At 33.1% G+C, this 27,779-nt stretch overlaps 2 protein-coding genes across 2 annotated transcripts in view; one reads left to right on the forward strand and one right to left on the reverse strand.

The window, feature by feature from the left end:
* The window catches only part of LOC128176988 (ubiquitin-like modifier-activating enzyme 6), a 42,279-nt gene that overhangs the window by 7,308 nt on the left and 7,192 nt on the right, over positions 1-27,779 (reverse strand). The window contains exons 7-12 of the mRNA XM_052843492.1: positions 27,360-27,427; positions 3,066-3,144; positions 1,456-1,533; positions 995-1,072; positions 387-435; positions 68-97 (exon numbers count right to left, since the gene is read on the reverse strand). Coding sequence (XP_052699452.1) covers positions 68-97; positions 387-435; positions 995-1,072; positions 1,456-1,533; positions 3,066-3,144; positions 27,360-27,427 — 382 coding nt within the window. The remainder of the gene's footprint in view (positions 1-67; positions 98-386; positions 436-994; positions 1,073-1,455; positions 1,534-3,065; positions 3,145-27,359; positions 27,428-27,779) is intronic.
* LOC128175327 (uncharacterized) lies at positions 25,108-27,108 on the forward strand. Its single transcript, XM_052840861.1, has one exon. It carries the CDS (start codon positions 25,108-25,110, stop codon positions 27,106-27,108), a length of 2,001 nt encoding a protein of 666 aa, XP_052696821.1.

Here is a 27,779-nt window from a genome sequence, read left to right on the forward strand (position 1 = left end):
TGAATACACACATAATTATAAAGCATTATGTTAAGGTATAAACTGACAGTAATAAGTTTACTTGTACCTTTCTGTTGTTGTGCCTCTATATTCAGCTCTACAAGTAAAAACATGTAACATTTTAAAATCCATCGAAATGATAGTTGCTATTAAGCCATACACTTGTCTATTTTTATTCTAGCGTTAATCACATTGTTCAGTGAGGAACAAAGTGATTACTTCTAGTTATAAAACCTGAGTTGTATATCATCATGAATATCATGCCTCGGCTTTTAACTGAAGTTGTTGAATTGTTAGTAGAGGGTTTCTTGTATGTACATACCAGTAGATATGGTTTTATTTCTACCTTTCACACCTGAATGATAATCATTATGATATATATTTACCTAGATTTATCTGCAGAACAGTAACAGCTGCAGTGGTACTTTTTGGTTTCTAAAACAGAGAAAAACACTCCATTTCTTAACACTTACATATGTAATTTAGTACAAAGTAACAAATTTATAGACATCTGAATTCTTCAGTAGCTAGGTTCTTAAGCTTTAAAGTTTCTTCTCATGCCCCTGATATAGTAAAACAGTATATATTGATACAACCAATGAAGGAATTTAATATAATAAGGTGCTAAAGCGGGCAAATTTCTAATTTCATAATTGTAAAAATATAATTTTTGAAATATTTCTAAAAAAGCCTCTTAAAATGATTTTTACTTGAAAATAACTAAAAGCTGGGTTTGGTCTTTCTGTAATCATGGTAAAAATCTTCAACTGTAATCTTGGGAATGTAGCTGCAATAAGCGACGGAACATTTACTCTAAATTCCTAAATAATAATGGCCAAGTTAATATTGTTTTAAAATATAGGAAAAAAAAATTATCCTTCAAATTATTTTTCTTTTATCAGGCATTAAGAGACAAACTAAATAGGGCATTAAGACATAAAAAAGATGAAAAACAATAAACTAAACTTTCTGCCAAGGTAATTTCAAAGTGTACCTGTATATCAGAAGGTCTGAAGAGAAACTGACGGTTGAGGTTGGATTTTTCAATCAGATCGTTGTCTGTAATGGTAATCTACAACGACCAAATATTATACATCAACACGAAAAGAAACAACATTGTATACACATGCTAACAGACAAAACACAACTTTTCAGTCTATTTTTAGACAAAAAGGCTCACAGGCCTGCAGATTTTCTTTCAAAATTTGCATTTTATCTTTTTTATTTACTGTCAGAATACTAAAAGTCATTATTCGATTCTGTTAAACTGTTAACACACACTGGACAATGGACAGAGAACAATTGCAATAGGTAACCACAGTGACTATAAGGGGAAATGGAATTGGTCAATTTAACTGAGAGAGAATATAAATTAATTAAAACTATCAAATCGGAATTCTGATGTAACTTTTGTCATGCAATCAATATCTTATGATCTATTTTTAGAATACTTACACATCCTCTATCTTTCTGGTTTATCCCCAGCAGAGCGTAATTCTTCAACATTTCACACCTAATAGCACCGCATCCCACCTACAAAATAATAACATGGTTCATTCACTACTTGAAACATTTTATACCTGAATTCCTACAAAATATAAAAGTGGCTTAGGTAAAATGGGACATGCCAATCACTCTTAAAAAATCTACTGATAGTAAAATCTCAATGAATCAATACAACGATTGTACTCTCAATGAATCAATACAACGATAGTATTCTCAATGAATCAACACAATGACAGTATTCTCAATGAATCAATACAACGACAGTATTCTCAATGAATCAATCCAACGATAGTATTCTCAATGATTCAACACAATGACAGTTTTCTCAATGAATTAATACAACAATAGCATTTCAATGAATCAATACAATTTAATTGATCTATGCTTTTTATCTGTTAATATTTAAAAAAAATCATGAAAACTACTCTGATAAAGTAGCAGGTTTCGAGTTCTTGAACATTATAGAGGTTAAGTATATTTTCTGCAGTGTCGCTTCCTTTATATCCCGCATGAGTTGGCAAAGAAAGAATTTTATTGTTTAATTATGTACCAATCTGTTTATTCCTCTACTCATACATAGAGTGTAAGTTGTTAATTATAATTACGAGGGTTGTTCGGGAATTATTAAGACTTTTACTCTCACTCCCTTGGGGAAAAAAGATAAGTCGTTCAAATTTCACATGAAAGTAAAACCAGGATACCTTTTATCAACAGGAATATTCTGAAGTTTATGACATCATTCATTCATTCTTGGTAAGACAACAAACTTTCTTTTTATTTAAAAATTGCATCAGTTACATATTATCTCCATTATTGATTTTGTTTTGTGAAAAAATCTAGTTATTTTTCCCAAAAGTCAACTACTTTGAAACGTCTCTTACATTAATTCTGAATATATATTAGATCTGTTGAAATCAGTTTGTGTGTAAAAAATACTTGATGTTTTGTTTTAATTTTAGTAAAGCAATTGATAAATAAACCCCAATTTACTGAAGTTTTTGACCCCTTTTCATCGTATAGTTTTTGTTTCAGCAATTATTTGGCAAGACAAGGTCTTCTCTCAAGATTCCCACAAATTTGATGTATATTTGCTGAACTGTTTGAACCTTGATGTCAAATTTCAATAAACCGTCATATTCAGATTTCTATTCTCGGTACGTTTTTTGAACTATCTCTGTATTTCAAATCGAATACAAGTGAAACTTGCACAAAAGTTAGGCACAATAAATAGCAAAATGAACATGTACAATCCAATTTCTTTTATCATTAATTGTAGGTCTACCAACACTTAAAATGTAGATGTTTAAATTTTTTCAAGTTCAAGTTTGGGCCTGCGACAAGTACCCCAACCATTGATCAACTTGTTTGTATACCGTTGTAAACAAATTATTAATTTGTAATATTACTTATCACTAAGAAAGGGAAATATTTGTGATGTCTCAATAATTTCCAAACAACCCTCGTTTTTGTTATATGCTCAATGTTATGAGAACTACAAGTAAAGAGATAAAAATAAACAGTTCAAACTGATTATAGTTTTTGTAACCTGGAAATTTTACCATGAAAAGTCTCAGCTTGGCCAACTCTTCACATTTCCTCTGTCCCAAACAGATTCTTTGAGCATCATATCTGTCATGTCTGAAAGCATATCAAATTAATGTTGTTAGAACCTACAGTAGATAGAAGTTTTTGGAAATACTTATTTTCTCAATGTGAATTCACTTCAGACAAATGAGATAAGAGTTAAATTGCTGCTTATATCTTTTAGTAATAACTAGTCTAATAGATATACAAATAAAGGAGAAAACATATATAGGACCTGGATTTTTCAGAGAGCCTTGAATATCTATGTTACAATCTTTGTTTTATAGAACAATAACAAAGATGCCATGTATATGAGGTTCATTATGATAAATTTATTTGTGTCACGGTTACTTTACTATATTCACATAAGCCCAGAAATATCATAAAACAATAATATTAAGTTATTTTAGCGGGAGATAACTTAAAATATACATGTACATGTATTGCATTTCTCCCAATATAATTAAAACTCATATAAAAATATTCAGAAACACTTTCTCACCATTCTATGGGAATAAGCTCACGACACTGAATGCTTGGCGAGATAATATACAGAATGAAATTGACCTCTGACTCAGAAAATAACAAGTTCAGGGCTGCGTTCAAGGTCATAGTAGCTAGCCTAGCCGCTAGACCGTATATATATCTAGGTCTATTGAACGGACCGCTAGATTAGTCGCTAGGTCTCATTTGAAGTTTAAAATATTCACCTAAAGACTAATTACATCGACATAATTTGTTTATTTTAAGTGGAAATATACATGTTAAAATTCATCATATTTTAAGGGATGAACATAATATCACTAAGTAAATAGATTTCAAACTAGAGCAGAGCTCGTGGCCACGATAAGGTCTTCCGTTGTTGCTGCGAGTTGAAAATATATGTGATATGGTGTCAAACGATTATAATTGACTAATATTTCAGTTCTGCTTTTGTTATAAAGCGTGTTGTGATTGACAGCCTGTATATAAAACGTGTTTTGAAAAAGAAAGTAAAAAAATGTTAAAAAAAAAAACTATTTGCCGAACACATTTAATGTAATCGTTTGAAACATTATTTAAAAAATGAGATGTTTAATGGCAAGTTAAAGTTTCAAAGGGTAGCAAGCATTGTTATAAACAGTATGTACTCATGATTCTTGTCAGGAATCGCGTTTTTTTTAAACCGAACCAACCTACAAAACACGTAACCTTTTCTCTAAGATAACTTCTTTATTCAAATATTTCTATATTTTTGAAGACTATGTGCAAGTTTAGAATTGTTGCTTGCTGACAAAATTTAGAGACCCTGAAACGTACTACTACAATAAAAAAGTGTGCGACTTACGTGCCAGAAACGTTTCGTGTAAACCGTTTAGCATTTCGTATGAACCGTGAAGCGTTTTGTGTAAACCGTTTAGCGTTTGGGCAAAGCGTGCAGAATTTCGGACGAAGCGTGTCAATCGTTTTGAGCAAAGCGTGCGAGAACCGTGCGAAACGTTCATCAGATTTCATTCGGAACTCTCTGACAATTTAATTGTCTCTAAATGGCGCCCGTGTTATACATTACTTTAAACTGTTTGTGATTGGCAAAACTCTTTTGTAGGTATTTTCATGAAGAAAATCTAGAAGAAATGATAAACTTATCTTTTTACAAAATTTAATTAATTTTTTAACAATCAAAAGAAAGGTATACATTTATATGTAACGTTTTTATACGATGTTTCAGTACTGGTACAATATTAAAAATCCCTATACATAAACAAAATATGAACTACAGTTAGCAAAACATGATTTCTATTGGAACAAACCTAAATCAACTTTAACTTACACGATCATGTTTTGATAAGCATGTTTTTATTTTTTATTTAATTACATCGATAACTCTTATTGAGACCATTCGGCTGTGTACAGGCAGTACACATAACCCCGGACATCGGGTAAGACCTGCACCTGGCTGAACCTGTCAATCAAACTCTGTGTATTTGTTTTCATTGGATGGTCAGGCGTCTCTTTCTTTGTCAATAGCCAATGGAAAATTAATGACTTTAAGGTAATCGGAATCAGTATTTGATGAAGCACACAATTTAAATGACAGAAAATTTATTAATTATTTGAACAAAATTAAATGTAAACATAGAAAGAAAATATATTGTTCATTTCTATGAATTGCGGGAAGAAAGTTCTTTCGAATCCCGATAATAGATATTTTTACAAGAAATTATTTTTATTATTTAAACCACCTTTAACGGAAAACTAGAAGTCTTAGAAGTTATCAACACACAGGGATTTGCCTACAATTTACACAGTCATGCAATTAATTATTATGGGAATCCATACGCATGGTACTTAATTCAAATAGATTATGATAATCTATACACTGTACGCCGTTATCCGGAGCGCCGGTACTATATACGAATATTGAGTCAAAAATTAAAATCATTTTGATTTCTTGTTCTTTTCAATACAATGTTAAATAACATGTATTTTGAGAAAAAAAATTCGAAATAGTAATTACAATTTCCTTTTTTGTTTAATTATTTGATTTTTTTTTCTGAGTTACATGTTGATGTACAGAACATATTTATATACGCGAATGATACGGCATATGAAAAAAATAATCGGTTGTTCCTATAACATTTTTTTCTAACGAATGTGACTAACTAATTTTAAATATTTTTCAACATTATCGAAGTAAATAATATCAAGTTTATTTACTGTTTGTATTTTGACCTCTCCGAAACCAATAAAAATACTAATGTTAGAAGAAAAATCAAATCCGCCGAATACTGAAAAAGTGATTTCAGTTTGTATTCATACGGATTTTATTTTTTGGTATTGACTATTGAGTTACATGTACGGTAACTTTTTTTTGGATGATTTTATTAGTTTTTATTTTAAGTAGTAAAAGCACCCTTCCAACTCTTACTGAATTACAAGTGATGACTTGGGGCTATATATATATGTTCGATCTGAGCTGTGTGCGCTGAAGCGACACAATATTCTCGGTCGCACGTGGCGATTGAATTAACACAGACTGACCGAATAAACAAAGGGGTGGGAAAGGGAAACAAAATGTTACACATACGAAAAAGCCACCAAAAAAGATTTTAGACAGATTTTGATATCTTTTCGCCAATAAAAAAACCCCAGCGCGAGCACTTGTCAGCTGGGCGGGAGGTGGGGGCGGGGAGGGGGGGGGACGCAGCAATGTTAATGCGTTCGCTTCCACAATGTAGACGACCATGTAGAAAAACTACAGTAGTGATTAATTTGTGACCGATAAAATCTAATCAAAAGTTGTTTAAAACTCGTGAATATTCTTTAAAATTATCAACGAATGGGGCGCGTCTTTTAACCACAATTAACCACAATGAAACCACAATGAATGAATGAATGATGTGGTTTGATTAAATTAACCCCAAATCTCTGGAATATACATGTATATATTTAAAAACCTCATGAACAAGCGAAGAAATAGGATCATAAAAAGGCAGTCTGTGGAGATAAGATGCAGTTCATGGCATTCCTTATTCCAATTGGTCAAGGTATTTATATTCACATCCAAATCAAATAACTTTCAACCAATCTGTTAGTCTGTTCAAGCTTCCATCGCTTGTTGATTTTCTCAATGAATACACCTCAGGTCTAAATGTTATTGTACAGAGTAAATTTTAAAAATCAGGCATCAGATTCCCCTGGCAAACAAGAATATCCCTCCCCAAAACACCCTCTCAAATTATTAACAGTATCACCCAGGTTCTTCATGTTATTCACAATATGAAATTTCAGTTGTTATTATTTTTTTTAATTGATAATTTTAGGTTGTCTGTATACTGATAGTAAAAGAAAATACAAATACCTCCCCCCCCCCAATAAAAAAAATGTTTTTCACCTTTTTGATTTATATTCTTCTTTCACATCATGTTATATTTAATACCTAAGTTATTTTTTTTTGGGGGGGGGGGGTTGTTGTTGTTGTTTTTTTTTTTTGCTGATTTGAGCCATCTTAATTAAACAAACAGTGATGGAAATACAATTTGGAACACTCAACAGACTAATTAATTTAGATTATAAAAATACATGTAAAGTTAACAGCATTAAAGTAAATGTAAAGGTAATTTGGGAATTTGTTTAAAATGGTTCATTTTGTTATAAATTTGCTATGAATATATTAAAATACAATTGTAGGATTATGTGTATGCTGCAGAAACAAATGAATTTGGCTCTTATCATCACAACAGTCTGTCAAAAGGGAGACATAGAAGAGAAAATGTGAGTTGATGATATTAAACAAAATTAATCAAAAAGTGATGTCACATGTAGATATTCAAATCAGCTGATAGTATATTATCTATCATGCAGGGATCAACAGTTACACTTGTCTAGTTGCTTTGTCCAGCTGATCTTTTTATTTGGACAAGTCAATCTACACAAACACTTGTCTGGTTTACAATTCATTTTTCTCGAACAATTATGATATGATGATAGACCTGATAAAATGTCATGAAAAATTAAATATTTTTTTTTTTCACTTTAATGGAACAGATCAAACTTTTAGTATAAGAAAAAAGAAACATGAAATTTCAGTGAAGGTTGAAAACCTATAATCAAACTATATATAGTAGCTTAGTTGCTGAAATAAATGTACTAAATGAACTTGTCAGTGTCATATCACTAGAACACACCAGCAGATTGAGTAGAATATTCTTCTCTTGAGTGATTTTACATGTATATACAATAGTAAGATATGTTTTAAACATTAATAATTTATTTTTAATAAGAATACTGACCCAGTACTGAGATACACTGTATTTGATAACACCAACAATAAGGATAATTTTTAATGAAATATTTTGTGACAGTAAATAATGTGGAGACCAACCATACTCTAATCAATTTCTATATATCATTTATTTCATATGCCATTCATAATTTTTCCATACTTTTCAATGACAAATTACAATTTATAATAGCATTTACACAGGTAAGCAACTTGCCCGAAGAACAGGTTAATATTTTAGTTAATGGTGAGCCCTGTTATGCTACATCTAATTCAATTGCGGCTATTTATTAGTGCATGCAGCTATAGACTAAATTCCAAGTGAAACGCGGGTAGGTTAAGGCAACTCAGAGTTTAACGACCGTCAAAATAATGATCAATTTAAAAGATGTTTATTTTTATGAAAACAGCGCGGGATATTAATACCAAGTGAAAGAGTTCACCAAGATATTATTTTTCTACTTCGGAATCGACTCAATCTTTGAAGCTGCCGTGCCATGGTATCACGTGACAGTTAAAAATAGATCACTTTTTAACCTTAACAAAAAATCAAAAAGTGTAACACTACCCCGAAGTTCATTTGTATGTTTGATACAATAATTCGATTGGCAATTAGTTCATGTTTATTAGTATTACTGCTAGAATCCTATTGTACATCGCATAAAATAAATATTGTAAATATTTATCGGAAACCCTCTCAACTTCTAAAATTTCATTGAAAATACTACGTATTTTTCGTTTAAAACAACAAAGCACAGGATTCTAGCAACACTTTTCAGGTAGTTTAGGTCATATACCGTTGATATTTACCAAAATCATATTTTCTTATATCCGGGGTAGTGTTACACTTTTGCCATTTTTTGTACACACTGACAGAGGAAAGGCTGGTCAAGTCATATAAATGTCGATCCGCTTACCTTATAACACTCGCTGATTAAACAAAATATCCATGCCTGTATTATCCTGATTATATTCTAACTGACACTCATCTAAATCTTAGGTATCTGTATTAAATAAGTCTTATTTCGGCATTGTTTACACTGCATTTCGATAATTTGTCTCCCGACATGATCTTCTCTTTTAAACATGCTTGTGACGTCATCAATGATAATTATACGTAATAGCGAGCGCAGCTCGCCGGCGCGCAGCGCCGGCGCGAAGCGAGGTCTACCGGCAAGGCGTGTGTGAATAGAAAATTCGGACTAGTTGCACATTCATTCAACGGATTTTTTTGGCGTCAGTAAATCGGACCAGTAATGCATCGTTTTAATCGTCCCAGTAGTTCCCTGTAATCATGGCAATTTTTATCACTTCACACTCTCACGAGAATCAGCAAGACAAATTTAGACAGTAAAAACAATAACGATGTAAGCGACATACAGTCAATGTTACCTCTAAAGTTCACCTCAGTACACTTTCAATCAAAAATTATCGTGTGACGTCACAAACGTTTACACATTGATCCGATATATTTTTTCGGAGTCAGTAAATTTTGACCCACAATTCATAGTACCAATGGTTTCCAACCTCACGTTCCAACTTCACGTTCTCCCGAGAATCAAAGTAAAACCTTTGAAAAGCTTCTAAGATGTGTAATTTTAAGAACATCATGCTTCTTAAGTAAATAAAACAGTATACTTCGCATACTTTTATTTCTCAGGGGAGTTTTAAAGAGTAAGACGACACTTAACCAACGTCAGCTTTGACGTCACAATAAGCACTGATAAGGGGAAATTACTCTAATTGAAGTTATTGTAAATCTGCTGAAATGACCAAAATCCTCTCAAAATCTTGCAAAGGCTAAGATAACGAACAGCTGACGAATAAGGACATTTCTTCAGATACAGGAAACAGTTGTAAATTGCACTAATTTGGATGAATGCTCACAAATATTTTATTCACTATAATTACGGTAATTTCCTGAAACGTAACGTTATGCGTAGCAGCGCCTTTTTTTAAAGGGGGTGGGTGGGTGGATGGCAGCCTCATCCAAAAAATCTTTGCACGCAAAAAGAAAAATAAATCATGAAAATTCTAATCCTTCAGCTCTTTAGCAGTTCAATGGTTTCTTTATTTTCACTTCCATTTATTACATGCGGGGGGGGGGGGGGGGCAACACCATGTTCTTTTAACATGATAAGCAAATATTTCTAAGCGTAAATTAAAAATAAAATTAAACATTAATTATTTTTTTTAAAGTGGAGGGACAAATCCATGGTAAGTCGATTTTCTATGTATAAATTGACAAAAATGAAAAAAAATTTAGCATGGGGGGAGCTCTATGATGAGTCAAGTTTTATATGTAAGTTTAAGAAAAAATGTCTACTGCAAAAAAAAGGGGGAAATCAATCAATCAATCATAATCACAATCACTTTAAAAGAGGAGATGCAGTGCAATGAATATTTATATATTAAAATATTTATTATTTAACAACATTGTATCTGAGATTAAACTATTGTTCTACATATAAATAAATAAATTATAACAAATCTTATAAACTATGAATAATAAAAATTTACTGAAAAATAGGTATGTTTTATTTTTTGGCATTCAAATTTCACGTTGTTAATTTTATTTTATTAATTTATTATAATTGATTGTTTGATCACATGCTGTGCTCGCCCCAACGGTCGCACCGTAAAACATATTAGAGAGAAATCGAAGATATATTCAGTTAGAAGAGTTTCTGGTGATATTTTATGTCTGTAGTTTTTATAATTTAAACCAGAGTTAAAGTTAAAATCGACATGTTTCTGAGTAAAATATGACATCATGCTGCTTATTGTGACGTCATATCGATCAGAGGAATTTGATCGCTGTGAGTTGCCTTATCATACCCGCGAAATAACATTAATCAATATAACTTTAAAAAATGAGATAATAATTAAAAGCCACGCAGCACAGTTAAGGCTGTCAATAAATTCCGTTCAGACAAAAAGTTCGGGAAATGTGCATTATGACATCACAGTATATTAAAAATCTCAAAACTACTTATTCATTAATTTATTAGCAAAATTAATTCATGCTAACCTTTTAATTGAAAACAACAAATGCTATTACTTACAATTTTGAGGTCCATTATATCCTACACACTGAAATATAAGCGAGATGTCGTTCTCGCTGTACTACAAAATATGACGTCATATACTCCAAAATGACGCATTAAGTTAAGTCATTGAAGGCTATCATGCAGTTTTTTAGCGAAGAAAATTAAATGTCATAGATTAACGGAAAATTATAAATGAATATTTTGTTTAACATTATTATAAGTAGAATGCTACCTATATAGTCTTATTTTCATTTTGTTATAAGTATACATCGTATTAAGAGGCAACCTCTGTTTTGTGTTAAATACCGTATATCTTAAAGCTGAGTACCTAAATAAATCACTTAATTGCAAGGGCATACGCTTCACTGATCCTGACAAAATTTTACATGTGAATTTGAAATATGCTATGTAACTTATAAACATCTACGATCCTTGTAAAATCTTACAAAATAATTATTTTTTAATGAAATTAACCTTGTGACCTTCAAAACTATTCATCAAATGCAGTATAAATTACGGTTACTACTAACAAATAATCTTATCTCACGAAGTTTGCAGCGTTTTTCAAAATGTACGGTATAACATTAAGTTATTTTATAATTCAGTTGTGAATTTTGACATGACTATGCCCTTGCAATATTGAATTTTTTAAATGACCTCAAAACTACAAATACATCTGCTTGTACCATGCGACTGTCATATCACGTGACCACTATGAACATAAAATATTGTACTTTTATATATATATTTTAGAAATATATATTATTTGAGTGACTGTTATTGGTTTTAATAAGGACATGCCAGTTGAACTAAAGTAAATGCGTTTTCATCACAAAAATTTGCCGATATTTTTATTGGCCGCCTTAACTGTACTGCGCATTTCCTCTTTTTCACTTTTGAAATTTTGTACATGTAAACATAAACACATCAGGATTTTGCTTCTTATTTGAAAAAAAAAATTTCAATCACATTTGAACATGTCTGTTGTGGTATTTTATGCGAAATACATACATGTTCCTGTAAATGATTTTATTAAATGATCCATACATGTAATATTTTACTTTTTCAACATTGCAGAGTGTTAAGGAAAATGATGAGAACGTTCAGTGAATACCCAGACCAACAAGACAGTCAGAAATACAATGCTAGATGAATAAATAATAAACAAACTGAACTCGCTAAAATATTGAGCAATTCAACATTAATTTATTGTCACTTTGTTGTGTATTTTTTTTAATTTTCATGATTTGGAATATATTTTGAATATTAATTTGAAGAATTATTTATTAGTTTTTAAGTAAGTGTTGATTTTTATTTCTGGAGTTGCATTGAAAAGATATATCATTTTCCCCTTGTGTTGATATTTGGAGTTATCTGCCCTTTATCATACAAAAAAATTAATTTAAGCCTTGTTAAACTGGTTAAAATCATAAATATTGTTATCTTTTCAAGCAGTTAACCTAATTCATTGATGGAAAATACCTAAAAACAGAATTTCATGCTATTATGATTTGTTAAGATTCAATTAATATACTTTCATGCTTGGAGTTATCTGCCCTTTGCAAAAAATATATAGAAACAATTCTTATAAAGCCAAATTAAATTATCTTGATATATTGATTTTAAATATTTTAAAATATTTAACAAGTTTTTCATTTATTTAAGCAGAAAAAGTATTTTAAAGGAATTTTATGATCAACTTATTGTTTAAAAAATATTTCATAAAATTTTTTAGGGGGTTAGGAAGCTGTCAAATTAAGAAATTTTGGAAGTAAAATAAACAAAAACGAAAAAGATACCCGCTCTAGTTTTTATAAATAATATTTTATATACCCATGTTTTCAAATTTGCAATTGATTTATTTTTTCTTTGCCTGTAATTTTTGAGAGACTTTCAAAAATAGGGTGAAAATTGAAATATCAAAATTTAGAAATTTTGGCCATCTTTGAGCCAGCTTTAAAATGAACAAGGACATCGAGATTTTTTTCTCTTGCATCATGTACATCTATATTTGTGCTATGTATATAATGTGTGAAATATCTTGAAAATTTATAAACTAGAGGTACTGTGAGCAAGCTCACAATTGATACCCCCCGCTAAGAAAAATTTAATATTTAAACATTTTGAAATATTGGTAAACTGAGCCGGATTTTTTCCGAAATTTTTTTCCCCACATTTTTTTTTCCTAAAAAAAAGTCATCTGGACAGGCCAATTTCAGAGAGACAGGGATGAGAGTCCAAAAATAGTTTTATGTGGCCTGAAACAGGCAAACTTTGTGTCAAATTTTAGCTTCTAATATTTCCATTAATACAAGACATAACACAGACAGAATTTAGCATTTTTGAAACAATGACCTTGAACTTCCTCAATTGACTTTGGGTCAAGGTCATGACACACCCGTAGGTCATAAGCAATCCTTGTGTGAAGTAAAAACTTCCAATGTTTCCCAAATAAGAAAGATATGGACCGAACACGAATTTTGCATTTTTTCTGCCAGTGACCTTTCCCAAATGACCTTGGGTCAAGGTCATGACACGCCCTTAGGTCATAAGCAATCTTTGTGTGAAGTAAGAACATTTAATGCTTCTCCATAATGAAGATATGGACCGGACACGAATTTTGCATTTTTTCTGCCAGAGACTTTGTCCTTTCCCAAATGACCTCAGTTCAAGAACATGACACACCCTTAGGTCATAAGCAATCTTTGTGTGAAGTAAGAACTTCCAATGTTTCTCCATAAGAAAGATATGGACCGGACACGAATTTTGCATTTTTTCTGCCAGTGACCTTGACCTTGACCGAATGACCTTGTGTCAACGTCATGACACATCCTTAGGTCATAAGCAATCTTTGTGTGAGGTAAGAACTTCCAATGTTTCTCCATGAGAAAGATATGGACCTGACACGATTGCACAGATAGACGGACGGACAGACGGACGAACAGACGGACAAGGTGATTCCTATTTACCCCCAAAAACTTTGTTCGCGGGGGGTATAATAAGCCCATTCTGTGACTTTGAGTATACCTTATTTTCCAACTCAAAAACTGTATTTGGGCCCTAAATGAATGAAATTGGTTACCATGGCAACCAAGGTAATAGGCATTATTTTGATGGTGGATAATGTCATACCTTATGAGTATCAATCACCTGAGAAAGTTTCATGGAAATCTGAGATCATGCGTGCTATGACCCTATATTAAAATTTTGGTTTTTAAAGAGAATTGATGTTAACATGTAACGCTTTTTACACTCATACTACAAACATCACTTACAAAATAACTTTGTAACGACCTTGATAAGATCCCAACAAACAACTTTTCCAGCGACAACTTACCGTTTTTGAGTTATTAAGCAAAAACGTTTAGGGGCTACTGGCCCTTAATTTAAGGAGCCAGCCCTTTTTTATTGGTGTCAAATGAAAGCCCTTGATATTCTGCACAAATATTATTCTACATGTCTTAACAAAATATTGTTCGTTTAAAAGATATAAAGGAAGATATGTCTAAATTTTCGCACATTTTGGAATCCTGTTTTTTGACCCCCTACCTTTTTCTAAATAAAAACGTAATCCAAAAACAAAAACAGATGTGCACAACTACAATGTCTCTGTTATTCATGGATTCCCATGCCCTGCTATCATAGTCTCGGAGCCTTTGTCTTGAAACCAAATGCCCTAATTTTTTTTTTAAATAAAGGGATAACTCGTATACGGAAAAGGAATTCTATATTGTATGAATTGCTTAAAATAGTGTTTTGTAAAGTCTATTAGTTATGAAACTTTGAACAAAAACCGTTCAGAAATGAGCACGCTATGAAGCCTCATAGTTCGCGTCTAGGAAGAAAAAAAAAGAACTAGAACAAAGCTCGTTGCGAGAGTAAAGCTTGAAGTACCTGTAAAAAACCGTTCAGAAATGAGCACGATATGAAGCCTCAGAGTTTGCGTCTAGGAAGGAAAAAAAGAACTAGAGGAAAGCTCGTTGCAAAGCAACGAGTGGGTCTTCCGTTAATGTCGAGAGTAAAGCTAGAAGTACCTGTAAAAAGCAGAGTTCTTAAACCAAATACAAAAGTAACTAAAACATGAAAAAAAAATCGAATAATTCTTGGAACGACTTAACAATATCCGAATGATTTTAAGTACGACTTAATAAAAACCTTTCCGATTTCAAGACAGTCTTAACAAAAAAAAATCCGAATGTGTTCAAGTACGACTTAACAATTATTTGTGGTACTAGTTAATTTTACATTTAACTTTGTGCTATTTTTTAAACCAAGAACGCGGAATCAAAATTTCCGGAAAAATCAAATATTAAACCTCAACTTCTCTGTTGTGTATCGTCCGATTTTAAAACGAATTTCAACGTTAGATTAAGCTTAAAAAGTTTTTGATTTTTGCTTAATGATTAATATTAAATTATCGCTTGAAAAGAGTTATTATCAAAAGACTTAGAAGCCCTTTTTAGCCACTAATTTGAAGGGCCAGTCCTTATTTCTTGATATCAAATAAAAGGCCTTGCAAATATAAACATATTTTGTTCATCATGTATTCACGAATTGTTAAATGTTCTCGAGATATTTGAACAGCTGTGTTTTAGGGGCCGACCCTTTAACTCCTTATAGAGGCCACAAACAACAAAATTTAAGTTGTCATATTGTTGAGAACATTCTTCTTAACATTTTTTGTTCTACATTGCTTTTCAAAATATTTCTCCTTTTTTAGATATAAATGATAATAGTTTCAAACTTCCGGCCCCTTGAAACCCTTATTACGTAGCATATGACAAAGGTATGGTACTGTTTAGATAAACAGCTGTACAATGAACATTTTTGCTCCTATGATTAACAACAAATCATTTTTCAGTAAAGAGTTATTTTAAAAAGACTTTTGAGCCTTCTTGGTCCTAAATTTGAGGGGCCAGTTCCTTTTTCTTATAATCAAATTAAAGGTCTTGCAAATATAAACATATTTTGTTCAACAAGTGTTTACAAAGTGTTAACCGTTTTCGAGATATCTGACAAATGTGTTTTAGGGGCCGACCCTTTAACTCCTTAATGGGGCCATCAACAAAAAATTTAAGGTGGCATATTGTACATAACATTATTTTGAGCAACTTTTGTTCTACATTGCCTTTAAAAATATTTCTCCTTTTTCTGATAATAATGATCAAATTTTCGAACTTCTGGCCCCTTTAAACCCCTAATTACGTAACATATGACTTAAGTAGGGTACTGTATAGATAAACAGCTCTACAATGACCATTTTTGCTTCTATAGTTGATAACAAACTATTGTTCAATGAAGAGTTATTGTAAGAAGACTTTAGAGCCTTCTTGGCCCCTAATTGACGGGGCCAGTCCCTTTTTCTTGATATCAAGTTATATGTCTTGCAAATATAAACATCTTTTGCATTACATGTTTTAACAAAATATGTATACATCAAAATTTATTTCAGAAAATGTTCTTAATTTTGTGGAAAATTTTGGTGCTAATTTTCAGGTTCAGGCGAGCTTCAAGGCCTTGAGCAATTTCCATTCATGGAAGCAAGGGGGTACATCTACAGACATTCATCTACAATCCCTGAAAATTTAAAGCTTCTGTCTTTATTAGTTATGGAGGAGATGCGTGGACAAAATGACCCTTAAAAATTTACAAAATCGTCATTATCTGAAACCGGAAGTGATGTCATCATTTGAAGATTAAATAATATCTAGCGAAGATGATGTTCTATCACTCTCTAAAATTTCGTGGAAATCGGTTGGGTAGTTTTTGAGAAATAACGCTCCAAAAAATTCAGAAAAAGAAAAAAACTAGAGCAAAGCTCGTTGCAAAGCAACGAGTGGGTCTTCCGTTAACGTCGAAAGTAAAGCTAGAAGTTCATGTAAAAAGTAGAGTTCTTAAACCATAAAACATAAAAAACTAAGACATAAAGAAAAAAATTGAATCTTTCTTGGTACAAGTTCACAAAATCCGAATGATTTTAAGTACGAATTAACAAACCTTATCGATTTTAAAATGACTTTGCCAATACAATTCCCAATGTGTAAAATAACGATTTAACAATCATCAAATAATTTTAGGTACGAGTTAATTTTACCATGAACGTAAAACTATTTCCTTAACCAAGAATGTGGAAACAAATTTTCCGGAAAAATCAATTTTCAAACCCCTATATCTCTGCAATGCATGGTCCGATTTTAAAACGGATTTCGGTTTTAGATTATGAAACATAAGCTCTAATTTTTTGTTTTATGACTAATATCAAATTATCGCTAAAAAATAAGTCAAAATGAAAAGACTTTGGAGTCCTTTTGGTCCCTAATTTGAGGGGCCAGACCGTTTTTCTTGATATTAAATGAAAGGTTTCAAAAAAAAAAACATATTTTGTTCAACAAGTATTCACGAATTGCTAACCGGAACAATTCTGTTTTAGGGGCCGACCCTTTAACTCCTTCCTGGGGCCACCAACATAAAAATTCTACATTTCATATCGTTAATAACATTATTTTGAGCAACTTTTGTTCTACATTGCTTTTTAAAATATTTCTTCTTTTCTAGAAATTACTGATCAAAGTTTTGGACATCTGTTCCCTTTAAACCCCTAATTACGTATAATATGACTGAGGTATGGTACCGTATAGATAAACAACTGTACAATGAACATTTTTGCTTCTTTAATTGATAACAAATTATTTTTCAGTAAAGAGTTATTGCAAAAATACTTTAGAGCCCTCTTGGCCCCTAATTTGAAGGGCCAGCCCCTTCTTCTTGAAATCAAACGAAAGTCCTAATTAATCTAAACAAAGTTTGAATTACATGTCTTAACAAAATATTTACACATTAAAGGTAGGGCCAAAAATGTTAGAAAATGTCGTTAAAAAAATTGGTGCCAATTTTTGAGCTTGGGCGAGATTCGCCGCCTTCTGCATTTTTCAAAGTGACGAAAGTGACGTCATCAGCCATCAATTTAGTACGTTTGATGCTCAATATGTCCTGTAAATTTCATGCAAATCGGTCGAGTAGTTCTCGAGATATGGCGTTCGAAAAAAGTAAGAAAAAAATAATAATAAAGAAAAGAAACAAAAGAATAACAAGAGGGTCTTCCGTTGGAAACGGAAGACCCTAATAATAAGAATAAAGATAAGGTAGAATAACAAGAGGGTCTTCCGTTGGAAACAGACGACTCTAAAAAGAATCCGAAGAAAAACAAAAGGTTCTTCCATTGGAAACGGAAGACCCCAAAAATTAAGAATAATTTTTACCAGCACAATAATAGTAAGACCTTAATTTGTTACAAAGTGGTAACTAAGGTGGCCATCTTGAAATTGATGCTAAACATACAAGAATAGAATTCCTGGGTCCCCCGCCAGTCAAGCAGTACTAGTATACTGTATATTGGAATATTTTCAAACATTCAGGGCTGTTCCAGAATAAAATGTGTGGGGAGGTTGGGGGGAACATTTTTTTACCCCCACCACCCATTTTTTTTCTATTTTTCCTGTCGCAAATATTTCCAAAATACTACAATCTAAAAGGACTTGACCAAAGTATTAGTGGTATAAACATTTGGTATAAATTTAATGAAAATCCGTCAAAATTTGTAGGCATGAGAGCGCTTACAAGGTCACAAAGTCCCATAACTCCAACAAAAAGTATCGACCAATGCTGATATTCGAACTTGACCAAGGTAATACTGGTATAAACATTTGGTATAAATTTAATGAAAATCCGTCAAAATTTGTGGCCTGAGAGCGCTTACAAAAAAGTGTGATAAATCCATCACAAAGTCCCATAACTCCAACAAAAAGTACCAACCAATGCTGATTTTCGAACTTGACAAAGGTAATAGTGGTATAAACATTTGGTATAAATTTAATGAAAATCCGTCAAAACTTTTAGGCATGAGAGCGCTTACAAAAAAGTGTGACAGACGGAAACACGGACGCACGGACACACGGACGCACGGACACACGGACGGACGCCCGGTATTTCTATGTCCCCGCTCCGCGTTGCGGCGGGGGACAAAATTATTTAAGGTATCAACCGGTAATTGTCTTCACTATATAACTCTATAGAGGGGTAAATTCTTAAAAATCAGTTTGTATTCCTCATGGCAAAATATTCGGAGGAAATGTTGTTTGTTACCTATCTCATCAGCTAACACCATAAAAAGGGCAAGCGATACTGCATTTTCTCAAAATATCTAGCTCCAAACAGGTCTACCCTCAAAACCATGTGTTTTCCATTTGTATGTAAACAGACTGCACACTCCCCAGGAAGCTGCTGCCCTGAGAGAAGTAGTCCCTGTGAAAAAAGATCATCACCTAACAAAATACATGAAATATCCTACTCAGTGGTACAAAAATTTTTAAAACTGAGTAAAGGAAAATGTAAAAATGCAGTCAAGGAAAAAAATAATTCTGAAGAATTTATGGAACTACAATTGACTAAGTTCATTTTGATTGGCCGATTACCGGTGTGATACCTTGAAGAGACTCTAAAGATGTCAGATCCCTTTCAAATTTGCACCTGAGAATTCCCAATCAACTATCACAAAATCCCTAAAACCCTGTCCCCAAGCTCCCAATATTTCTTTAGCTATTGAGGATTTATCTCCCTTACTCAGACTGAAGAAAATAGCACAGATGAAACACATTTGTAGCCTCACACCAGGCATGACCTGAAGCCAATTTTTATCCTTAAAACAACAAGATACACAATCATCTTGGTACCAAATCAGAGCATATACTTTTTTCTTTACATCAAAATAAAAATATTCCATTAGAGTCACTTCATTATGCAATCATTGAAAACAAAGAAGAAATTTACCCCTAATGTTCACACATTTCATAACTATATTGTGAATTAACAGGACAAAAATGAAATCTGTATCTGGTAAATTTATATATCAGGTAAAGCCTGTTTACTTGTCTACACACTGCCATACTCACTTTTATCTAAAAGCAGCATGGTAACACAGGACAGCCCAAATGATATCAGCATGTAATGGTGCTCAGATCTGCTCTGACAACCATAAATCTTGCTTTGATGATAAGAAATGTAAAAGAAACAACTGGGATGCAACTTCATTCTGTGATTTATGTAACATTCTATCTGTAGAGCAAAAGTAGCCATGGAATTTCAATTAGACACACTTAATTATACCCCTCATCAGGCCATCCCTATAGAATTTGAAGACAATTACTGATCAATGATGATTGACACATGTTAGATAATTTACAGCAAGAGCAATAAGCATATACATGGAGTAATTCAATAAGGCAATCCATTTCTGATGCATATATTTACAAGAGAAATCACATAAGTGCTTGCCATATTACAATACTAAAAAAAGAATCATACCAACCCCCATAGTTGTGGATATGGGTGGGGCATCTATATTGTACCCATACATGTTACATAATATGATTTCATTCAAATTTTGATTTTCATTACTTAGAATAGGACAGGTGTGCTGAGGTTACCATATAAAAAATAGCAATATCTCCTTCTAAACATTTAACAATGACTAATGTTACAATATCTTAGGTCATTCAAACATAAATATCAGTATTTGTATTTTTGTAAAGAAGGAACTCCCCTTAAAAAGTGGGAAGAAACTGATTTTTTTGCTATAATGCATAAAGACATTTTCTGGTAAACTGAAATTCATCAGTTTTTAAGGATGAAAATCATCAAAAGCTCTTAGATTCAATCATGATGACATTATATACACTTGACTCATAATGACCTTCTCAACTAAATGCATGAAACCTCTTTTCAACACAAAATATGCATCTGTGTGATCTTGTAAATGGTGTTAAAGCATGTTTTAGCCTTAAATTATTACAAATGGATAATTCAATGTAAAATAGATATACACATAGCACATATTTGTCCAAATCCTCTCATTCCTTGAATCATGACTATGTAGGAAATGAAATGAAATCTCACATAATGTGAGCAAAAATCCAAACAAAAATTAAGTTTTTGTCAAAATAATCCTTCATTAGAGTGTTCATGTTCTTCTTCTCATTGTTTTGCACTTGTCACTTTATTCTGTAACTTGCCCATAAACCTAAATATTTGTCATTCGATGAAAAACCAGTCGCTGCGTACTCTTACGACAAAGTCTGGGAGCACCATAATATGACTGCGACAACTGATCTGCACACTTTTACAGCATCTAGAACACAGAAACCAATATTCTAAGCTCCAGCGACTTCATATCATCCATTTCAAAAGGTTTGTATTTGAGAAATAAACAACGTTATTAAGTGTACATGGCGTTATGAATAGCAATTGCTCTGTTGGCATATTCCATGATGCGTGCTAGCGCATCATGGAAAATATGCCAGCAGAGCAGTTGCTATTCATAACGCCATGTACACTAAATAATCGTTGTTTATTACTTATATTTGCATTTTACCACTCGCAAATACCCTGTATTAGCCTAGACCTTGACATTTAGCTATTACATCAAAAGAAAACATTCAGACTGTAATTATCTTTTTAATTCGCATAGATTTGTTAACAGAATAAATGATATGTTATAACAGTAATTCCTTTAAAATGTTATCAAAAACATGTTTTAATATTAAGCTACATGTCAATACGTCAATTGTAATGGAGTTGGAGAAAAACACATGATGTATCGTATATAACGTCATGGAAAAGTATATATAACGGTACACCTTTATGACGTCATAGTATACTGACAGAGCAATTGCGATTATAGAGAAATAATTGCAGCTCCTCCGTATGGGTATACAGTGGGAAAGAACAATGGAAATGCAAATATTATCATATATTGAAAATTAAATGTTTTCCACACCAAAAATCATCATTTTTCATATTTTTTTCATTACAAAATTTTAAAAGCATTTTTCCATCTTCAGACTGCAGAAAATAATTTCTGTCAACAAGATTTGACATTAAATACTGAAAACCTGCATCTGCATGCATTTTTACAATTTCACACACAGCCCTTCAAGGTATCACACCGGTAATTGTTTTCACTATATAACACTATAGAGGGGGGAAAATTCTTAAAAATCAGTTTGTATTCCTCATGACAAAATATTCGGAGGAAATGTTAGTTGTTACCTATCTCATCAGCTAACACCATAAAAAGGGCAAGCGATACTGCATTTTCTCAAAATATCTAGCTCCAAACAGGTCTACCCTCAAAACCACGTGTTTTCCATTTGTATGTAAACAGACTGCACACTCCCCAGGAAGCTGCTGCATGTGCCCTGAAAAAAAGTAGTCCCTGTGAAAAAAGATCATCACCTAACAAAATACATGAAATATCCTACTCAGTGGTACAATAAATTTTAAAACTGAGTAAAGGAAAAAGTAAAAATACAGTCAAGGAAAAAAATAATTCTGAAGAATATCTGGAACTACAATTGACTAAGTTCATTTTGATTGGCCGATTACCGGTGTGATACCTTAAATTAAGCTACGAATATCTACGTAGCGGCTAGGCTAGCTTACCGTTCAACAACGTAGCCCTACGTAACAGTTACGATCTTGAACACAGCCCTGGTCCGCATTTCAATTGCAAGTCAATATATAAACATGCGCCTGGTATGGTCAATGTCCAGACAAAGATTGTCAAATTTTGAAGGTAAAACACATAAAACAATATATACAAAACAACCAAATTGAACCTGACACAAACAACCAATAAAAAACCGAGTTCACAACAAGAGATGTTTGTGAAACACTTATGCCCCCCCCCCCCTCCCTGGGAAACCTCCACAAAGAAAATAAACAGTAAACTGTAAATAACTGGATTTTTTCTACATCCAAGGGCCATACATGTAACTCTGTCAAAAAATGGCTTGATCATACCCAATATCGAACTTGACCTAGATATTATCATGATAAACCTGTATACCAAATTTCATTTCAATAAGTTCATCCTCTGCGTAGGAAATGAGCACAATCTGCAAATAACTGGAATTTTTCTATGCCCAAGGGCCATAACTCTGTCGAAAATGGCTCTATTGTATCCAATATAAAATTTAACCTAGATCTTATCATGATAAACCTGTATACCAAATTTTATTTCAATATGTTCATCCTCTGCGTAGGAAATGAGCACAATCTGCAAATAACTGGAATTGTTCTATGTCCAAGGCCAATAACTCTGTCGAAAATGGCTCTATTGTATCCAATATCCAATTTGACCAAGATATTATCATGATAAACCTGTATACCAAATTTCATTTCAATATGTTCATCCTCTGCAAACAAAATGAGCCGAAATTGCAAATAACACTAATTTTTCTATGTCCAAGGCCCATAACTCTGTCGAAAATGGCTCTTTTGGACCCAATATCGAACTTTACCTAGTTATTATCATGAAAAACCTGTATACCAAATTTCATGTCAATATGTTAATCCTCTGCAAACAAAATGAGCGAAAACTGCAAATAACTCGAATTTTTCTTCATCTAAGGGTCATAACTCTGACAAAAATGACTGGATCGTACCCAATAACAAACCTGACTTAGATATTATCATGATAAACCTGTATACCAAATTTCATTTCAATATGTTCATCCTCTGCAAACAAAATGAGCGGAAACTGCAAATAACTTGAATTTTTCTATGCCCAAGGGCCATAACTCTGTCGAAAATAGCTCGATCGTACCCAATATCGAACTTGACCTATATATTATCATGATAAACCTGTATACCAAATTTCATTTCAATATGTTCATCATCTGCGTAGGAAATGAGTACAATCTGCAAATAACTGGAATTTTTCTATGTCCAAGGGCCATAACTCTGTCGAAAATGGCTCTATTGTATCCAATATCAATTTTGATCTAGATATTATCATGATAAACCTGTATACCAAATTTCATTTCAATATGTTCATCCTCTACAAACAAAATGAGTGGAAGCTGCAAATAACTGGAATTTCTAATTCCAAAGGCCATACATGTAACTCTGTCAAAAAATAGTTCGATCATACCCAATATCGAACTTGACCTACATATTATTATGATAAACCTGTATACCAAATTTCATTTCAATATGTTCATCCTCTGCGTAGGAAATGAGCACAATCTGAAAATAACTGAAATTTTTCTATGTCCAAGGCCCATAACTCTGTCGAAAATGGCTCTATTGAATCCAATATCGAATTTGACCAAGATATTATCATGATAAACCTGTATACCAAATTTCATTTCAATATGTTCATCCTCTGCGTAGGAAATGAGCACAATCTGCAAATAACTGGAATTTTTCTATGTCCAAGGCCCATAACTCTGTCGAAAGTGGCTCTATTGTATCCAATATCGAATTTGACCAAGATATTGTCATGATAAACCTGTATACCAAATTTCATTTCAATATGTTAATCCTCTGCAAACAAAATGAGCGGAAACTGCAAATAACTCGAATATTTCTTCATCCAAGGGCCATAACTCTGTCAAAAATGACTCGATCGTACCCAATAACAAACCTGACTTAGATATTATCATGATAAACCTGTATACCAAATTTCATTTCAATATGTTCATCCTCTGCAAACAAAATGAGCGGAAACTGCAAATAACTTGAATTTTTCTATGACCAAGGGCCATTACTATGTCGAAAATGGCTCGATCGTACCCAATATCGAACTTGACCTATATATTATCATGACAAACCTGTATACCAAATTTCATTTCAATATGTTCATCCTCTGCGAAGAAAATGAACGGAAACTGTTGGTGGATTGGTTGACCGACCGACCGAAGACAGCAGCAAAGCAATATGCCCTCCCTTTTTCGAAGGGGGTATAAATATCAACTGGCCAACTCACGATCAAGCACTAGCTGCCCTTAGGATATATGCTCAGGTGTATGAATTAAGAAAGAGTGGATCTAAATTTACTATGTGTATACTGGTTTAGATGTATTTTAATTACAATAACATTATTTATCTATAAATCTCTAACATCTATCAGAGTGTTTCAAAATGACACAAGAAAAGTAACTGTTCTGAATTCCATGTTCTATTTTTAGCACCTTAGAGTTTTTTTATGAAATGCACTCTAATATTAACTCAAAGATTTAATTAAATTATTTTATTACAGTCATGTATATTAGATTTTGTTTCTTTACTATGTTCAGTAGTAACAAAAATCACTTTAGATATTGGTGTTCACACCTGACTTGACTTCAGACATTTTTCAATTACAGAATGGCTCTTCAGAAAATGTCAGAGTCAGTGTATGTGGGGATGTGTCATGCGATAGGGACACCACAACAGGTGACCTCCAGGAGAGATATAGCGGATATGTCAGAGCTGTTGAGGAATAAAAATGAACTGGTGAGGTTTATGAGGAGTGGAAGTCACAGAGAAGGCTTCAGATTACATGATTCAGACGTAGACACTATGTTCTGGCCAACTAACCACCGAGTGATCTGGGAATTCTCTCAGACTGAGTTTTACAACATACACAGACAAAGACTGATTCTCTGTGACAGTTCTGAGAGTCCACCAGGATTTACATTACTTTGGTTACCATTGGAAAGAGCTTGCCGGGTAGTGTTGTCATCGTGTTTGAGGATGAATGGGGGACTCTATATATCAAGTTCTAAATACAGAGAGATGACACGAACTTTAGGAAGACCTGATTCTATAGTACATGGGCCATGTAACAGTGGATTACATGGTACAATAGAATACGATGATGCTCATTGTTTTGTCAGTGATTTTTGGCCTCCCTCTGCCGCCTCATGGATAGACAGATGTCACTCATGGCCCTTAGCTCATGTTGCCAATGACATCATCAGAAATGGGTGTCACTTTGTAGCAATAGGACACAAACTAGGAAACCATGAAGACAGCGAATGGAGAATTTCTTTCTCTCGGGCAGAATACAAACTTGTATACTCAATGAATCATACACAGTTCTTAACGTATGGTTTGATGAAATTGTTTTTAAAGGAAATAATTAACAATGGAATAAGAGATGAAGATAAACTGCTGTGTTCCTACCACATGAAAACAGCTGTTTTTTGGGCCATTCAACAAAACACACTACCTCACTGGTGTCCAAAAAATCTCCTGGCCGGTTTCTGGGTCTGCTTCAAACTTCTCCTTAAATGGGTGTATGAAGGAATTAGTCCAAACTTTTTCATTCCAGAAAACAATATGTTTCTGAGCAAAATCCATGGCCAAGCACAAACAAGTTTATTCAGGCGACTGTATGGCTTGTATGAGAAGGGTATAGCATTGCTGCTACACAGTCCCTTCATCAGGTCCTCTATCATTGATGTCCTCTGTAATCCCAGACTCACGGTGTGTACTGATGAACACACTCTGATCTCTGAGGCTGAGTTTGATGTAGAATTATTTGTTGAGATATTAAGTAATCATTCACTAAACACATCAGACCTTCAGCGCTGTATGAAGTTCCTACACACAGTAGAACAGTTGATAGGTTCTCCTCTGTCACAGTATCAAGTTGTAAGTTTACAGAAACATACAGCCACCATCCTTCAGTGTACTGCTTTTATATTACACAACATGTACACAAACACATGTGTAAACAAACAAGTGTATATTGCAAAAAAAATGTCTTGTCACATGCTGAAATTAGGAGCCAGGTTTGGGTTTGTTTCTGACATGTTGTACATTGCCATGTATCATTACAAGACACTCAGATACAGGGAAGCTTTATCTGTTATAGAGATGACAAAGGTCAAGTTAGCACAGCCATATCTGATGTATTGGGGACATGTAGACAGAGAGAGGTATACTGAGGCTGTAGGGGGACAGTCCTGGTCTACAAAGTTCAGACAGGCTGTAGCAAGGGATATCAAACTTATCAATAAAATATGTTATATCAGTGAACTATTACCAGAACAACAGTCTTCTCTACAAAACAGAAGGTCTGCATTATTCATCCAAGTGCTTGTAATGTTACACTTCCTAGAGTCCCTGTGTTACAGACACATTGATACAACATTATCACAAGCAGCTTTAGATGAGCTACAGGTCCTAGTCCACCATGATCAGGGACTGTATATAGGTAATCTATATAGAGACATCTCCTGGGAGATCCTGGGGATCTGTCAACAGATGGCAGGACACCTCCAGGCTGCCCTGTATTCATACCATCAGTCACTCAGACAAAAACAATTCAATAAAATACTTACTGCTACCACACAGAGAATCCATGAGTTACACATTTAAGTTCAGTTAAAAATAAAATTAAATCCAGGTGTATATGTACCAGATATTTACATGAAAGTTTTTAATAGGATCATCTGCTATTTCTTTGAGAAGTTCTTTGAGAAGCGTAAACATTTCTGCACAACACTGTCATTGAAATCTTGCACAGTAGTTAGGTCACATGATGTGTGTTCTGATGATGGTGAGAACACTACAATGGACATGATATCTTTGTTTTATTTTGAGGATAACCTAGCTATTGTTTCACTTACCTTGGTGTAAACATGTCTGGTGTTGCTGCCTCTTCTTTGTTTATTACATCTCTACAATTCAAGTACAGCTGTAAAATAAATAAAATCACAATAATTACTATGTGAAGGCTAGCTTATATCTTTAATGAGACACTAAGCCAGTTTTGCACAATTATATACCATAAAGTGACATTTTTCCCACAATTGTGGCTGTAATGTTGTAAAAAATGAAAAAGTAAAAAAGTGAATTGCAGCAGGTGAAAAAAAATATACGGTTATAGGTTGAACAACTTTAAGTACATATTAGAGTTACTAACTTTGGGTATGGGGTGGGGGTAAAAGTATCTGAAAGAAAGTGATGTTGTTTAGAGTGGGGCAAGTCTATGGGATGTAGTTGATGATGCATGTTGGATGTGTGGTTCCTGCTGCACTCGCCCCAGT

The sequence above is a fragment of the Crassostrea angulata genome, chromosome 3 (genome assembly GCF_025612915.1).
Source record: "Crassostrea angulata isolate pt1a10 chromosome 3, ASM2561291v2, whole genome shotgun sequence".
NCBI lineage: Eukaryota > Metazoa > Mollusca > Bivalvia > Ostreida > Ostreidae > Magallana > Magallana angulata.